Source organism: Loxodonta africana, chromosome X (genome assembly GCF_030014295.1).
Source record: "Loxodonta africana isolate mLoxAfr1 chromosome X, mLoxAfr1.hap2, whole genome shotgun sequence".
Taxonomy (NCBI): Eukaryota; Metazoa; Chordata; class Mammalia; order Proboscidea; family Elephantidae; genus Loxodonta; species Loxodonta africana.
The window spans coordinates 15,060,090-15,078,633 of record NC_087369.1 but is presented as its reverse complement, the minus strand read 5'-3'; the positions used below and the strand labels follow the sequence as shown (position 1 = coordinate 15,078,633).

The 18,544-nt window shown below is 42.7% G+C and overlaps 1 protein-coding gene across 1 annotated transcript in view; it reads right to left on the bottom strand.

Annotated features, from left to right (window-relative positions):
- Positions 1-3,972: 3,972 nt before the first annotated feature.
- EGFL6 (EGF like domain multiple 6) overlaps positions 3,973-18,544 on the bottom strand; it is a 72,061-nt gene continuing 57,489 nt past the window's right edge. Inside the window, exons 9-12 of the mRNA XM_064278046.1 lie at positions 16,795-16,875; positions 12,244-12,348; positions 9,531-9,796; positions 3,973-4,310 (exon numbers count right to left, since the gene is read on the bottom strand). Of these exons, the coding sequence (XP_064134116.1) occupies positions 4,200-4,310; positions 9,531-9,796; positions 12,244-12,348; positions 16,795-16,875 (563 nt within the window). The 3' untranslated portion in view covers positions 3,973-4,199. The remainder of the gene's footprint in view (positions 4,311-9,530; positions 9,797-12,243; positions 12,349-16,794; positions 16,876-18,544) is intronic.

Sequence of the window (18,544 nt, the reverse complement as noted above, 5' to 3'; positions counted from 1 at the left end):
TAAATAGTACTGAGAAAGTAAGTTCCAGAAAGCAGTATCTCCTTTCGCTCAGGAAAGGTGAGCTGTGCCTGTTTCAAGAGCGAGAATGTTATTGGTAATGTGCATTTGTTGTAAGGAGCCAGCACTCCCACCCAGCTTTTCTGTCATCCTCTCATCTAACTGATCCCAGAAAGGTAAGAGTCTGATGTTGGGAGGCACTTCTCCATGGGTCTCTTGTGTTTCCACCCATCTGCTCTGCAAAGGCATTGACAGCTTTTGTTCTGGACTATCTTTTTCAAGGATGTTTGTATAGTGAACAGCCTGGGAGGATAGAGATAGGGTCTTCTTTACAGGGGGCAGATTTGTTTCCTGACCAGGTGTCTTAGTTTTCTAAGGCTGCTGTAACAAAAATACCACAAGGTGGATGGCTTTAGAGAACAGAAATTTATTATCTCACAGTTTGGGAGGCTAAAAGTCCAAATCATGGCATGGGCCCTAGGGGAGGGGCTGTCCTTGTCAATAGCCCCAGAGTTCCTTGGCATTCCTTGGCATCTGTCATCCTCCTGTGTGTCTCTGTGTCTATTCTGCTCTTTTTATAAGACACCACTTAGAAGTGATTAGGTTTAGGACTACCCTACTTTCATAATACCTCAGAAGGAGTAGCAGCTTTTACACAAAAGTAGAGAAATAAGAGATTGTGAACAAGAGTGAAACAAGGAGGACACCAGCCTCAACTCCAGACTGGGGCCTATATGGAGTGTGGGAAGATGAACTGCTTTCGTTGGATAAGGCTGCAGGGGACAGGTGTCTTCAGGAGAGAGCATGTTTTCATCTAAGGTTGAGAGATGGAGGACAAGATCTGCGGGCTTATCAGACAATGGAGTCTATGTGATGGGGGGAGAAACAGTGGGAGTCTGTGTCAGGAGAAGGAAGCCCAAATGGGTTGGGGAGGAGAAAGTGGGATAAATGACTAGAGGAGTTTGCACCTTGGGTGGTGGCCAAGGACGACAGGTATGGGAGCCATGGCTGAATTAGCTGATCGTAGGTTCCCCAAAGGAAATCGAGTCGGTGCTGGTGGAAGCGACAGCCCCGTGGCACTGTAGGCCACTGAACAGAATTCAAAACAATTGGTGTTTAAGGGCCTAAAAAATTAGTACCTAAGAAGATTGTCTTGTGGTGGAAATGTCAGAGGCAGCTCCGAGGGGTCGGAGGGAGTGGCCACCTGGATCTACCCTGTGCTTTGTTTGAGAAATCCGAGATAGACCAAGAGAGAATTTATTTTTCTCTCATGTAATAAAAAGTCCAGCAGTGAGCATTCTGGGACTGGGGTAGAGACTCCACAGTGTCATCAGGGACCCAGGCTTCCTCCAGCTACCATTGGTAGGATGTGGTCCTTGCCTTCATGATCACAAGGTGGCTCATGGAGCACCTGCTTTCACAACCTCATTGCAGGTAGGATGAGGGAGGAAGAGAGATGGCAAAGGGGATTGCCAGCTAAGAGAGTCCCTTTTAATAATTCTTCTCAGAAGCCCCACCAATGATTTCAGCTTACATCTCAATGGTGCCCCCATCTGTAGGAGAGACTGGGATATGCAGTCTTTTAGGTGAGCACGTTGCCCCTCACCACCCCCCATCCCCCCAAAAGATCTATGGCTATGCTAGTAAGGAAAAAAGGTGAAAATGGCTGTTGGAGAGGCAACTAGAAGTCTCTGTCACAGATATGGAATATTATTATTCAGTTTAACTTAACTCAGCTTTGTGCGTTGATTTTTCATCCAAATGTAGCATGGTTCTCAGGCCTCCCTGTTTCATTTCTGGTTCAGTATCTCTCCCTTTAACCGGATCACTGGGGTACTGTCCTTCATTGTAAGTTCTCCCCTCCAACTTCCTTTATTCGAAGCCACAGCTGTGCTTTCAAATTTCCTTGTCCACTGAAGAGATGGAAAGTCTTTATCAAGTTTCTACTACAATATTGGTATCACCTGTAGCAGTTCATAGTAACCCTATAGGGTCCCTGCGAGTCGGAATCAAGTTGTAGCAGTTAGCTTTTGCTGTGTAACAAAACCCGAAAAACCTGTTGCTGTCAAGTCCATTCCGATTCACAGTGACCCTACAGAACAGAGTAGAACTGCCCCATAGGGTTTCCAAGGGTGTAAATCTTTACGGAAGCAGACTGCCACGTCTTTCTCCTGCAGAGCAGCTGGTGGGTTCGAACTGCTAACCTTTCGGTTAGCAGCCTAGCACTTAACCATCGCACCACTAGGCCTACTTGCTGTGTAACAAACCATCCGAAAACAACCACTGTGACTTTAAACACTTTATTACCTGTTATGAGCCTGTGGGCTGATTTGCCTCAGCTGGGCGGGTTCTTAATCTGATCTCACTGGAAACAGGATTTGTTTGTTTGCTTCTATTAGTCGTAGTTATCCTAACATACAGCTACAGTCCTGTATAGCTTTTGTATGCCAAAATTCACTCCCACTAAAGGAAAACAGGAAACCCTAGTGGCGTAGTGGTTAAGTGCTGCAGCTGCTAACCAAGAGGTCAGCAGTTCGAATCCACCAGGCACTCCTTGGAAACTCTATGGGGCAGTTTTACTCTGTCCTATAGGGTCGCTATGAGTCGGACTTGACGGCAGTGGGGTTTTTTTTTTTTTTAAAGGAAAACAATGTGTTGGTTGTTATTTTCTTCCCCCAACATCTTTAAAAGGTTGATGTGTTAGTTGTTTTAAAGAGAATATTGAAGAAGGATTACTAAGGGTTTCAATCAGGGGTCGATTAACCAGTAAGCAGGGTATGCATCTGCTTGGATTGAGCAAGGTACACACACGGGCTTGACTGTATTTTCTTGCTAATCTGTGGTGAGCAATTTCACATGGGTTTCACATCGTTGCTGCGGTGGGGGACAGGTGAAATTGTGTGCACTGCAGATTTGTGGGATGGCACAGTTGGGCCCATGTGTACCTTGCTTATTGGGTAATCCGACTGTGGTTTCAATATAAAAGAACTTCAGCAGTGAGGCCACAAACTTTAAAGATCAGCAAGTGGGCTGCCTTCTCTCTTTCCTCCCACTGCTTACTGCCTTAATTTCCTTAGGTGGTGGCGAGCAAATATCTGGGGAACCTTCTGTTGAAGAGGAGTCTCCTACTTGCTTCTAACCCATAATCTTAAAACAGAATATAGTGCCATCCTCAGAGAGTATACTCAGATTCATTACCAAGCAAAGTTTTTCTTGAATTCGGAAGAAAAGACACAGAAGAGGAATTCTTTTTTTTGAGCCCCGCTACCTGCCAATTTGTTCCTGGGTGGTGCAAATGGTTAAGTGCTTGGCTACTCACCAGAAGGTTGGAGGTGTGAGTCCATTCAGAGGTGCCTCAGAAGAAAGGCCTGAAGATCTACTTCTGAAAAATCAGCCATTGGAAGCCTTATGGAGCACTGTTGTACTCTGACACACATGGGGTCACCCTGAGTCAGAACTGGCTCGAAGGCAGCTGCTTCGGTTTGGTCTGGTACCTGCTAATTTAGTTTTAGGTGATTCTCTCAGGCCTTGAGTTCAACAACTTAATGCTCATTTGCGTTGCAGTTGTGAGGCCTAGTTAATCAGTCATGTTTTCCCATAATAGGAAATAATTTTTTAAAGCATATAAAGAGTATCCATACATAAAAACAAAAACCACGTTTCCCCGCAAAGCAAATAATTATACACAATTAAACATCACGTAAAAAACATGTTTTCTTACTGATAAAAATTTAAATGACGACACAAGATGATTATTTGGATATTATTATTACACAGAATTTAAATATACAAACTTGGCTATGAAAGGTCAAGCTAAGTTTCCAAGTAGTGCCATAAAAATCAAATAGTTAAGCATTCTTTGTGCTTTTTTTTTGGTAGTTCTGAAAACATTGTATAAAGAAGTTGATCAACTCATGTAGAGAAATCAGATTTATGGGGGGGCGGAGCTCAGCTGGCATGTCCACATTTTATAAATTCAGAAATGAACTAGAAGACACAGTGGCACTATATTTAAAGCACATACTGGCACATCTTATACAAGAAAGGCGTCTCACAGTGACATTTCTTGTGGCGTGTTTCCATTTTTTGGTTTGTGTTTCTAAAATGGGGTCTATGATGTGCTATCAAAAAGCAGAGAACTGACATAAAAAGGCAAATATATAAAGGTAAATATATAAAAATATAAAGGGCACCGGGAACATTCAACCGTCCACAGCTAGATGGCCATCTGGACAGAAGCCCGAAACCAGCAAGACACCATCCACTGCGATTTCACCGGTTTTTCCCTTGCCACGTTCTGCTTCGAAAATGATCTAATATGGAAAGAAAATAAAAAATTACTTCAGAATATTCAAAACAAAGATAGACTAGCTGTTCAAGAGGACAAAATTCATGTGTTCCTGTTGCATGTTGTTGTTGTTACCTGCCATTGAGTTGGCCCCCAACTCAGGGTGACCCCACGTGTTACAGACAAGGCTTCCACCCAGTTGCAATTTCTAACAAGTTCCCAGGAAGTTATACATAAGAATCACCTGGGGATTTTGTTAAACTGTAGATTCTGATTCAGTGTATCTGGGGTGGAAATGCAAACTCTGAGCAGGGCACTTGTAAGAAATGCAGATTCTCAGCAGGGGTCCCAACCAGTTACAGAGTAGAACTGCTCCGTGGGGTTTTCTTGGCTGTAATCTTTACAGAAGCAGATTGCCAGGCCTTTCTTCCATGGTGCTGCTGGGTGAATTTGAACCCTCAACCTTTAGGATAGCAGCCGATCACAAACTGCTCGTGCCACCCGGGTTCCCACCTATTGTGTAGGTAGAGGTGTCTATGTTGAATATACGTATAGTAAGATAATGCTTTCCAGATGACAGGTGTCCAAACCAAGGGAGTTACGCTCCGAGAAACATGATCATTGAAATACCTAAAGGAGTCTCAAGAGCCCCATAGACTGTAGGAATCTCCAGCCTGTTGCCTGACCTGCAGATTTGGGACTTGCCAGCCCCCACAACTGCATGAGCGAATTCCTTAAAATCTCTTTTTCTTTCTCTGTATACATGTATACATATAAAAATAATATTTATCTTACTGGTTCTGTTTCTCTACAGAACATTGACTAAGACATCCTGGAATACAAATCTTAGAGAGAAAACCAAACCAAACCCAGTGCCGTCAAGTCGATTCCGACTCATAGCGACCCTATAGGACAGAGTAGAACTGCCCCATAGAGTTTCCAAGGAGCACCTGGTGGGTTTGAACTGCCAACCCTTTGGTTAGTAGCTGTAGCACTTAACCACTACGCCACCAGGGTTTTCTTTAGAGAGAAAGGGGTATTTAATTTGGAACATGTTATTGTTCTTCTATAAAATGACACACACATATTCCATTAAAGTGGAATTCAACATTTGCATATGCATACTGCGGTCATAAATAGATTAAAAGTATGTATTCGTGTTACCGTGAAATGATGATGAATTTTTACTTTGTTTCAATTTAGTAATTTTGTCTTTTCAAAACTTTTTTTGGTAAATTCAAATGTACAGCAAATTTGGCGTTCTAAAGAAAAATCTGTTAAGAATCATGCTCATAACAGTGCCATTGTGCAACTGTTCACCATCCCCAACAGCATCTCTTTTATGCTTCATAAATAGTCACAGATTAGTTTTCAAGACCACAGAGTTGAAGTTACTTCAGGCTTTCTGTCATCACTGTATTTGGCTTTCTCTGGCTGTCCAAAGGGGAGCCACCACTGTCTGTCAGTTTGTTATACTGTGTGTTGCTATGATGCTGGAAGCTATGCCACTGGTATTTCAAATACTAGCAGGGTCACCCATGGTGGACGGATTTCAGCAGAGCTTCCAGACCAAGACAGACTAGGAAGAAAGGCCTGGCAATCTACTTCTGAAAATCAGCCAGTGGAAACTCTATGGATCACAACAGAACACTGTCCGATACAGTGCTGGGAGATGGGCCCCCTAGGTTGGAAGGTCCTATACAATAGCTGCAACGGTAGACTCAAACGTACCTGTGATCACGAAGATGGCCCAGGACTGGGCAGCATTCTGTTATACATAAGGTCGCCATGAGTCGGAGTTGACTCCACGGCAACTAGCAACAACCAAAGGGAAGAGGGAGAACCTCAGAGGGACATATGAGAGTGAAGAGAGCCTGTGACTACACACTCCCCAGGCGGCTACATTTTCCTTGTAAGCTCCCTGTGGTTATTTTCTTGAGAACTGTTGGAGAGAAGCTATCACTGTGCAGTGAGTAATAAACACAACTGGGTATAGAAGCTTTTTAATAAACTCAACCAGCAACAGGTTTAGTTTTTGGTGAGTCTCTTTTTGGGAGGGAACTGCTTTCAGAAGATATTAAAAAAAAAATTTTGGGTAATTTAAAAAGGCAATGGTGAGCCAAAAAGTAGCCCTTTACAGAAGCTGCAGTGGGAGGGATAGCAGGGAATGGGCACAGGTATATCTAGCTCTTGGGATATGGAAACTTCTCCATCATTAAAATCTCTGAATGATACTACCAGGGTAACTAAAAAGAAGTGGAAGGATAATTAATTCAGACATTAATTTGTGTTTGTTTTTTCACTGTATTTTTCCCTAACTTGGTACAAAAAATTGAGCAGGCCTTTTATGTTCCCTTTTGCCAAGGAAATTTGAGGATACAGTGATTGAAAGCAGGATTTTCTAGACGGCAATCCCCTTCCTGATGTCTGTGCCCTACAAGCTTACCCTCCTTGAGGGGATTGTGCTAATAGAAGGTGGAAAAGTGCCTCTGAGAGAAGCAGAAGCCGTGAAGGGAGAATTGAGATTCTCCAGGATTAGGAAGCTGCACCACCGCTCTCCTGGCAGGGCCCTGGAAGGGCAGTGGCTGCCTCGAGGCTGATTCTCAGCAACGAGACTCCAGCCTCAGCAAAGGTTTCTGTGTCCCAGCCTAGCGTGGAAGCTGAAGAGATGAGTGACTTCGCATAGGTACAGACAGTGTGGGAATTGGTGGCCACCATGATGAAGGGAAGATGCTTTACTCCCCTCTTAATAACTGTGCCACTCTGAGCCTGCCAGAAACTCAGGTTATGCTAGGGAGGGGGCCTCTGCCTATAATTCTACTTGGCCAAATAGCTGAGGGTGTACTTCCTCTCAGCCTATTAGAATGGGGCTTTGTATTCAGAGGTAAGTTGATTTAGAGAAAGAAATGTGACTTATCTTGTACGCCTGAGTTTGTGGAGTGTGATTCATATCTGCTACAAATATCCACAGCCATTATTATGTTGATAAACTGGAAGATGTGCTTTAGTCTGGACTATTTGGCATCCCCACCCTCCAATATCCCCATCAGTGTTTCCCCAGGTACTGGAAAAGTTCAGGGCATACACACTTGCATCAGGCCCCTGCTGGGTCTTGGCATCACTCTTTATAGCAGTATTGTATTATAGTGTGATTGCTAACCAGGATGTTTGGGGCTGTGTTTTTAAAAATGTGCGTTCTTACAAAGCACTGTTTTGATGGCATATGCTCTACTACCACCACCAAGCTACCATATTCTATAAAACAGATTTCCCCAGCACATAATTTCAGTCAACCTGGAGTTAATTTTGAATGTTGTGCAGAGGCATACTTCAGTTCTCCAACAGAGGATGTCTTTCATACATAGCATGGTTCAGTGCCATCATCCCGAAACCATGCTACAAATACAACAGTGTAAACATGTGGATTGCATTTGTACTGATTCAAATGCATTGCAGTGGGAATATACTAGAATTAATGTGTGTGTGACTGCTTTTACCATAGAGGGAAAGAATGGTTAGGCGTTTCATTAACTAGGGCCCAATTTATACTTTATTCATTAAAAAAAATTTTTTTTTTATTCATAGCCATGTCTTATGATGTATTTTAAGTAAGGTGTTCTGCTTTGATGAAAGTGTGACAAGTAAATGAAAAAGTGTTATTACCATTTGACACTAAGGACTAGGCTCTCTGGTCCGTCACCTAGGACCAAGAAATAGGATCAAACAAAGTATAAGTGGAATCCCGATTCAATGACTTACTAATTGTTCTTCCCATCTTGTTATTATTTGCTGGCACTCATCTTCTCATGTATCTCCTTCTAGTGTTCACCCTTTTCCTTTCCCACCGTGACCCAACTTTTCACAAGGGTCCACAGTGGCTGTCTTCACAGCTCTGCTCCCTTCCCTCCTCCTTGCTCTGCAGTGTGGCTTTTGCTCCTTCTCCTCCAAAGAAATAACTCCTGCAGAGCTCACAAGCTATATCCCGATGCTCAAATTTGATAGACTTTGCCATTTTTATCTTGTTTGTTCTTTCTGAATATTTGATCCCATTGACCAGCTTCCTCTTAAAACTCTTTGTTCCCTTTTCCTTCATTAAGCCTGCTTTGCACTAAAGGATTAACTCAGTTGTCCAAACCCTGCACATTCCAAAGAAAGGACTGGCTTTTAAGTGGCTCCTGGAGATAACCTCTAAGCCCTTGGAATAGCCTGCCTGATAAGAGTGTCTTTGTTTATCCGAGGCCTTGGGCCATGCCAAATAGTTTATGCTAACAATGTGATTTATAGTGGGGTCTAAATGACCTACCGCCAACAAAAACCCTGGACACCAAGGCTCAGGTGAGCTTCTCTGGTTGGCAGTACTCCTGGTGTGTTGCCATGCATTGATTGTTGCTGGGAGCATTAAGAGCTATTCACACAACTCCACTGGGAGAGGACAGCTGGAAGCTTATACTTGCTCTCTCCTGGATGTTGCCCTATGTGCCTTTTCCCTTTGCTGATTTTAATCTGTAACCTTTCACTATAATAAAGTGTAATTATAACAGCTTTTCTGAGTTCTTGGAGTCCTTCTAGCGAATCATTGAACTTGAGGGAGATCTTGGGGACACCGACAACACAGTTCAGTTCAGTTAAAAAACATTTTAAAAATCTCCTTCTAGCTGCCGTGCATTGTGGTAAGTGCTGGACATAAGACAAATGAACAAACTGTTCTTTTACCGATTAAGGAGTTTATAGTCTGCTTTGGGGAAAAGTTGGTGAGAGGAGCCTGACACACAAACAGATCATTTCCATAGAATGTGATATGTACCTGACAAGTATTATCATTAGTTATGCTAGTTATTCATTACCTTGCCTACATCACTCCAGAATGTGAGCTCTTCAAGTGTAGGGAACAAGCCTTATTCATCTTTGTATCTATCCCTAGTGCCTAGGCACTTCAGTAAGTGTTTGTGTATATGTGTTTGTGTATATGTGTTTGTGTTAAAGGAGCCTTGGTGGTGCAGTGGTTAAGCACTTGGCTGCCCAAAGGTTGTCAGTTCGAACCCACCAGCTGCTCTGCAGGAGAAAGATGTGGCAGTCTGCTTCTGTAAACTTTTACAGCCTTGGAAACCCTATGGGGCAGTTCTACTCTGTTCTATAGGGTCGCTATGAGTCGGAATCAACTTGAAGGCAGTGGGTTTGGGTAGGGTGTGTGTTCAGTCATTAAAAAGGAATGTAAATATCTAGTTTAATCATTTTTGCCACTTACACTTTTGGTAGTATCCGTCTCTTGATACAACTGAATTTTCCCTGTCTTCCACCTTTCATCTTCACTCTTGGTCTCCTCCCATGCCAGGGCATTGTTACTGTTTTTCACAAATACCCGAAGCTTCCCCACTTTGTCTCCAGCTAGCCGGTAATCAAAGAGCAAACAGAAGTTGCTTTGGGGCTGCAGGTTGGGGAGGAGAAGTTTCAATCGGCCAATGTCCTTCTTGTGCCCCACCAAGGCCGGAACTACCATGTAATAGCCAACAGCTTTAAGAGAAGAAAATGCACAGTTTCCAAGGTTATTAGAAAGGGTTTGGCTATAATATAGAAAATAGGTATAAAAATGAACCATAGTCTCCTAGGGGGAAAATTGATGTCCTTTTCGTTTTGAGCATAGGAAAAACAGTTTCGTGCCAAAATGGATTTTAGAGATCATACAGTTGAAATCCTTTGTTGTACAGACAGAAACTAAGGAATTTGTCCATGTTCACAAAGCTTGGTAGTGGCCAATACAGTGGAAGAATCTAATTAAAACGGCCTTTAGTACTACTGGTAATTTCCAAATGACAGAGCTTATATTCCAGAAGTTCATTTCCACCTTGGTTGTCTGAACCTTAGAGTGCATTTTTCCACTGAGTCAATGACATGTATGATGGCTAGGGTTGGTCCACAGCATGGTATTTAATCTACACACGCCTGCATTTGTACTGATGGTTTTGTGGAGGCCAACCACCATGTGTAACTTATCACTCCAAATTCCAATTTAGGATGACAGGAGCACATCAGCATCTACTCCTGCCATCTTCTAAGTATCCTTTAACCAGTGGTATTGGGCTTTTGCTCACCTCCAGTCTTGTGGTTTTGGCTTTGATGAACTTGGACAAAGACTTTCGCAGAGTAGAGTCTGAAAAAGTTGAGAAGAAGGAAGAATTTCTACAGAGACTGGGAGAAAGACAGTGGGGAGGGGTGGGGTTTTCTGCTAGTGCAATCACCACAGGCACTTGCAGGACCCAGGTTGCCATTGCCTTAGTTTGCACTGGACCCAGAGACTGTCCTGTCTTCCTCCCCAACTCACAGAGTTACCAGATTCAGCAAAACAGCGGATGCCCGGTTAAATCTGAATTTCAGATAAACAACATGTCACAGATACACTAAAATAGTATGTGCTGTTTGTCTGAAATTTAAATTTAACTTTACACTTTAGTTTATCTGGCAAGCCTACCAGCTAAGAACACTTTCTTCTTCTCTGACCCACTGTGGCAGCTTTCCCCTCATCTCCTGACTAAAGCCCACTTTGACCTGTTATATTGCTGATTCATCCCATGTTTCCTTTTTATATTTAACTCTGGAGGGAAAGACCAGCCTTCGGAACTTGGAGTTGCTATGTTACATGTGGTGGTTAGGCTTCATGAAACCATCAGTACAAATGCTGGCATGTGTGGGATTAAATACCACACTTGGACTGACTCAGTGGAAAAATACATTCCAAACAGCCAAGGGGGAAATGGACTTCTGGAACACAGGCTCTCTGTCAGTTAGACATTACCTGCACTAGAGATCTATAAAGCCCTGGTTGCACAGTGGTTAAGAGCTTGGCTGTTAACCAGAAGGTTGGCAGTTCAAGTCCACCAGCTGCTCGTTGGAAATCCTGTGGGGCAGTTCTACTCTGTCCTATAAGGTCGCTATGAGTTGGAATTGACTCAACGGCAGTGACAACGGGTTTGGTTTTGAGCCTGTACACTCCCAAGAAATCATTTTATTGGTAAGGGACTTTAGTCCGGGAAGGTTTAACAGCTGTCCCTAATTATGTCATCAGCCCTCAGGAGCTAGGGCTTGGATTTACACTCAAAATGGGATCTGCAAGCCAGTCCTTCTACCCTGGGGGAAACGTCAAAAAAAACCAAACCTCCTAGCGATGTGACTAATAGCCGCCCTATAGGACAAAGTAGAACTGTCCCATAGGGTTTCCAAGGCTGTAATCTTTACGGAAGCAGACTGCCACATCTTTCTCCCATGGAGCAGCTAGTGGGTTTGAACACTGACCTTTTGGTTAGCAACCGAGTGCTTAACCACTGTGCCACTGGGGCTCCTGGGGGAAAACTTGAGTCCCATCAGTAGCGTTCAAGTAGGCAGTGGAAAGGGCTTGAAATCTGCAGCCCAGAGCTGAGGTTAAGAAAACGCAAGGTCAGGCGGCCCAAAGGCAATCCTCAAACAATAGGAGGGAAAACTCCTTCCAAGAGTTCAGGTCACTGACTTGAGCCTCAGTATTGTTTTGATGTTTGAGGGGTGACTTACTCCAACTCCAGATATAGGTGAAGGTCATCTCTCCTTTCAAGATTTATTTCCCCCCCAAAACAAAATGAAAACTATAGAACATCATGGCTGGTAAACTGGAAAAAAGGAGCAACTTCTTTCTTCCTTTTCCCCAACCCTTCCAAACCTTACATGCATTCCAGTACCTCTTTCTCAGCGGCAGAAGAGTGCCTATGGAAGAGGTTTACTGGAGCATCCTTTAGGGGGTCGGGTGGATGGAAGAGGGATTTAGGAGGAGAATATTTGCTGAAGCAAGTTAGTCATCCACATGGGAGATCTTAGAAGGTGTAAAGGTTTCCACAGATGCCAGGCAACCCTGACCCAATGAGTGACAAAAGTAATCACTCTTCTTTACCTTCATCATATTGCAGAATATGAAATAATAACGGAAATCAAAATACCATTATCTCGATCAGCAGGATTCCAGTCAAAATCATCTTCTATATCCTGTTTCCAGTCACAGACCCCATGATCAAAGCTGCAGTCAGCTGAGTTATTTAAATCTGCTAAGAAAAAGAGCGTATTCATAACCATTAAGAACATCAGAAAAATGTCTGACTTTTGGAGCTTTGGAAGGTAACGCACGTTACTGCGTTTTCATTTGCACAGAGTACAGATCCTGGCAACTGAAACACCCTTTAGGATAGCATCATACCAGATGCCCTGTTTTCACTTAAACCTATGAAGTCATTCTGAACAAATTCTATTGTGATCTTAAAAAAACAACACATAAAAGCCAAACCTGTTTTTAAGAAATAATTGGCAAGATCCCCGTAAGCACAGTAAAACAGAGAATTTAAGCAAGTGTTTGTAAAATTCAGTCCAGAAAATAAAACCTCTGCTGCCCAAATAAATCAGTGAAGACCCTGCCAGAACTTTCTAGATGATCTGTGGAATATTAAGTTTCATACGGTCCATGACTTACCAAGATTCATTTAGTATGTGAGTAACTAAACATTCTTTTCTTTATTTTGTGCTTCCAACATTACCATTAGGAATTTGCCATTATATTGGATCAGATAAGCTGACACAAGAGCCAGTTTCTAAATTGCTATTGTGTACCTTATGATAGAATGACTGCCTTGTTTAGCTGTGTCAGAGAAATATAATAGTTGAATTGCTAATATAAATTTTGAACCAGTGCCTCTGGTTACTTTTATGTAGATCAGGGATCAGCAACTAGCTTCTGGCCTATGGCATGCTTTTGTAAATAAAGTTTTATTGAAATGCAGCCATGCCCATTCATTTACATATCGTCTGTGGCTGCTTTTGAGCTAAGATGGCATTTGAGCAGTTTTGACAGAGTATGGCCCACAAAGCCTAAAATATTTAGTATCTTGTTCTTTACAGAAAAAGTTTCCTGACCCCTGCTGCAGATAGTAAAAAATACCACTGGAAAAGAGGGGGAAGATTGAGATACTCCTGATTTATAACTAACTACAGCTTCTGGAGGCTCTGATGTTGGGGTGTTAGCTGCTTAGCTGTGAGGAATAAGGGAATGACAAGGAAAGGGGATATAAGCTAGAGAGCAAAGTGGCAGCAATTGATACTTGAATCATTACAATTTGCAAAATATTTTCATATATATTATGTTATTTGATTTGATTGTCACAGAAAATTCAGGCCCATTTTCAGGCAAATAAATTGAGGCTCATAAGCGATTTGTCCAGAGTCCTTCATACACTAAGTGCTGGAATTGAACTTGAACCCCAGATCAGACTGAAATCCAGGTCTGTCCACCTGCACAATTCCTAAGCACAAACACACTGCCCCTTTTCTCATTTTCCTTTCTTCTTACCCCCTAGCTTTATAAAATTAAAAGATGCTGAGGAATACTTGCTTCCAGTCTTCGATATTCCTTAATGAGTGTTATTACCTGTATAATACGTTGATGTTAAAAAAAAAAAAACCAGTGCCGTCGAGTTGATTCTGACTCATAGTGACCCTATAGGACAGAGTACAAACCCACAAACAGAATGTATGTTTTTTCAGTTGGTTTATAATTGTGGTGGCACATTTGACCCAAACTTTCCTTCGTCTAAGGAGCTCCCATGGTGCAGTGGTTAAGCGCTTGGCTGCTTACTATAAGGTCGGCGGCTTGAACTCATCAGCCACTCTGAGGGAGAAAGACCTGGAGATCTCCTTCCTTAAAGATTTATAGGCTTGGAAACCCTATGGGGCAGTCCTACTCCGTCCTATAGGGCTATTGTGAGTAGGAATTGACCTGACAGCAGTGAATGGGTTTGTGTTTTTGGTCTCCTTCCTCTTCCTCACTGCACAAGCTACTGGGAATGTAAACTGTGGCAATGGGGTAGTACATAGCAAACTAGTTTATAAAGAGATAAAACTCAAGGCTTTGGATGCATGAGCACAATATTCTGAGACCGTGCATTTGTATAGCACTTTATGGTTTGCAAAGTGTTTTCAATGACTATATGAAGTTTAATCTTCACCTACCCCTGTAGCAGATGCTATTGGTGCCCCACCAATATCTGTCTGCAGTTATGTTCCCTTGCAGGTACACAGCTTTTTACTGCAAGCACCTGCAATTCTCTATGTGAGGGTGCTCTCTGGCTGGAGCCTGCTTGGCCCAAGCAGGGCAGGTCAGAATACTGGGGAGTTATTTCTCTGGGAGAGCCCTCAACCAATGCTGAACAGAAGGTCATGGAGGATACCTCAGTTTCTTTGCTATTGGGTGGGACTGTGAAGTGATGGAATTGGATGTTGAAGTCAGATGGGAATCCAGGTTCTGCAGTCTTGCAGAGGGTCCAAGTGGGACAGGAGTCCAGTTGCCACAGTGGTGCCCTTCCCTGCCTTCATGACAGGCCAGGATCGCCAGGAAATTAACACCACTCCTGGGAGCAGCCCTCAATCAATGTCAGATAGGAGTTGGTGTATAAATACCCCGGCTCCCTTGCCCCTCCAGTAGGATAATTCTGCGATATGTTTGAAACTGTCTCCCAGAGTTCCCCAGTGGGATTGAGCTCCAGTTGCCCACAGTGGAAACTTGAAAATTGCTTGATAATGTGCCCTTTATTGGCTCCTTCCCTTCTCTGTCTCACTTCCTCGCTCCTCTACCACTGTCTCCTGGGACCACCTCCCACATAAAGGTCTTTCACATATATTCTTGTCTCTGGTCTGCTCCTCGGGAAACCCAGCCCAAGACAGCACCTTAAAAGAGGAATGTTATTCCAGCTTTACGTGTGAAAGCAGTGAAGCACCACAAGACAAAGTGATTTGCCCAAGGCAAACCACAAGTGGAAGAGTTGGGGTGGCCACCCGAGTCTTCTGATTAGGACTGAGCTCTCCAGAACACCTCACTCAAGGATTCTTGAAATCACAGAGTTCATGTGCAAAACGTTAAACTCTCTGTAATTCACTAAGGATCATGGAAGAAAACATAAGAAATATTCCTTCAGAGGAAGAGCCGAGTCCGTTTGGGGAACCAAAGAGGACTCAAGTCATTCATTAATGTCATGTAGCAAATGGAAATGAAAGCAGCTGGGGCGGAGCTAGTGAGCACCTGGAGAGCACCACTTATCCTCTGAGCTATGAAACATTTTCTTCTAATGAGGAAAATGGACAGTAAGACGGTTAATGCAGAGAAAAAAAAAATAAAACCTCTAGGAGAAATATGGAGGAAAACAGGAAGCCTGTAGGAGCTGGGCCATGGGTGCAGCACTAGCCCTTGGAGAGGTTTAGTAGAAGCTTTTCAGATCACATTTGGAGAAACAGACTAGAGGAGGCACTTGCTTCATCAGAGAGACTGTCCTGTAAATCAAAGGGCTAGAACTGGAGAATGTACTCCTAGGGGAAGCACAAACGAGAATCAAATTAGCACGAGATTATGACATTATAGTGGCAAGTAAAAGAAAGTTTGAGAAGGAAAGAGAAGATCGAGACTTTTATACTTACATAAGTGGAAGGGATAAATATCTAAGTAGGCTTTTCCCTGATGTCTGTGCAGAGACACCACGTATAATTTGTCATGGGTAGAGACAAGGCAAAATAAAATGGGAGGGAGTTTGGGATTATGGCCATGGAATTCCAGATTGTGCAGCTTTGGTAGACTGATCACACAATTGGCCCCAATTTTTGTACCCCTCTCTGTAGCAGTGCTTTTTGCAGCATGACTTTGCAGTTCCTTCCTCACTCCTTAAGTCTAGCCTGGCCTTGCGACTTGCTTTGGCTAACAGAATATGGTGGAAGTGATATTGTACCAGTTCTGGGCTGAGACCTCAAAGGCCCTGCGTGCCTCCACTTTCTTTTTTGGAATCCTGCCTGTGATGGTTAATGTTATGTGTCAGCTTGGCTAGGCCATGATTCTCAGCAGTTTGGCAGTCACTGGACTGGTTGCTCTTCCATAATGTAATGTAATATAATGTAATCTAATCATCTCCTATGATATGATCTGATGTGGTCAGCCAATTTGTTGAAAGGGGAGTTTCCTTAGGCAGGTATGGCCTGCCTCCAGTATCTAAATGGATGTTCTGGCAAAGCTCTCTTGAACCTGCACTCTTTTCATCGCCTGACCTAGGTTCTTGGTATGTAAGCCAACAGAGGTCTCCAGGCTGCCTCCTGACCTGCAGATTTTGGATTCGCCAGCCCCTGCAACCCTGTGAGCCAGCAGAGAGAGGTCTCCACCCTGCCGCCTGACCTGCGGATTTTGAACTCGTCAGCCCCTGCAGCCCTGTGAACCAGCAGAAATCTCCAGTGTCAGGGTGAGGGTGGTGAAGAGAAAAAAGTAGCCTTACTATATTGTAATCGTTGCTATCAATCACACAAGGACTTATAATTTTAATATTGTCACTGTGTGTCCTGATGCCATGAGCTTTCCCTTGGGTGTTTATCAATGAGTCAGGAATTCATAAACAATTGTCTCATCCTATGAAGAAATGAACATAACCCGAGACAGCATGAAACAACATATACTTGGGGAAAGTGTTACTTACCTGTGTGTTCCAATGTGGACATTAGAGTTTTTCTTCGGACCAGAACCAGACCAAATTCACCCACCCCATTAACCTTAGGGGCTAATAAAGAACACTCAGTTCGAAGAAACCAAAAACACCATATATTTAAGAACGCATGCAGGCCTACCCTACATAAATTAAGGAATTAATGTTTTATTTTATGGTTGTCAGTGTGTCTATCATTGGTGATGTCAAGATCAAGCATTTGGTTTAGGCAGCGTCTGCCAGTTTCTTCATTACCAGAGTACCACTTCCCTTTTCCAATTAATAAGTAATCTATGAGTGAGATTTTGAGATACTTTAAGAGTTTATGACTATCTTATTCCCCAACAGTCTTTTATCCAATGACTTTAGCACCCATGGAGGCTTCGAGCCTGAATCAATTATTATTATGGTGGTTTTAGTATGGTAGGACACTTTTTTCTAACTCATGCAAAAGTGCTATTAAAAAAATGCTATAAGGACTGACCCCAAGTTAATTGCACTTGGAGGCAACCCAGTTTCCTAGCCAGGGACAATTGAAGTTTACTTCCGTAAGTACGTCTTTTTGATTAAATTGTTAAAAAAAAAAATCTTAATAATTCCAATCTTTCAGTATCCCTACTATACACTCTGTGATCGATGTCGGACGAAATGAGACTCAAAGAGCCTAAAGATTACCTCCATCCCAGTCCTGGGCTGGGCTGTGAAACCCTTGTTCCAAGGTCTAAAGATGGTATTTTGAATTATGAGAGGCACAAGAGTAGAAAACTGAGTATTTATTGAGAGTCTGTGACTCCCTATCTAGGTATTAGATCACTCTAGAAAGATGAGCTTTTGGCCTGTGACTCCATTGAGAGCTTATATTAAGAAAAAACAAGCAATCAAACAACCTGTTCCCAGCAATACTGATGTTTATTTATTCATTTATTTAATTTTTGTAGTTTTGTCACTTACTTTGAGAAACTGGGACCAATCTAAATGATTTGAGAATGTTAGGGAAATTCTAGTGCTGGAAACGTGAAATTATAATGTAGCCATTGTGACATACAAAATAGATTATGATATTATATTATTTTTTAAAAAAACAACCCGTTGCCGTCAAGTCGATTCCAACTCATAGCAACCCTATAGGACAAAGTAGAACTGCCCCATAGGGTTTCCAAGGAGCGGCTGGTGGATTCAAATTGCCAACCTTTTGGTTAGCAGCCAAGCTCTTGCTTATGATATACTATTAAGTGAAAACAGGAGAATGTAATACCTAGTATCATGTATACTAATAGAGAACGTGTCAAAATGCATGTGAAAAAAAAGAAAAATTTGTCTTTGATAGGGTGTATGATTAGAGATGATTCCGTTCTCAATTTTATGTTGTGACAACAGCTGGGTAATAAAATGTGAAAAGAATGACATTTAAATAATAATCGTGAAGATTATATGACAACCCGGCAGATATCTAAGATGTCATGATACATGGAAAAACCCTGATATAAAATTGTAGAGGCATTATGATCATCGTTGCTAGTTGCCATCGAGTGGGTCCCCACTCCTGGCCACCCCACGTGTGCAAGCTGTGACCTTTCAGATGCAGATTGTCAGGCCTGAGTGTATTCAAACCTTTCAGCTAGTAGTTGAGTGCTTAACTGTTTGTGCCCCCCAGGAATCCTGCCTTCCAACTATAAAAATGATGGATATGTTCAGTTGAGCCATTGCAGGTATTTTACCTTTTCCAACTAATGCAATTTCATAT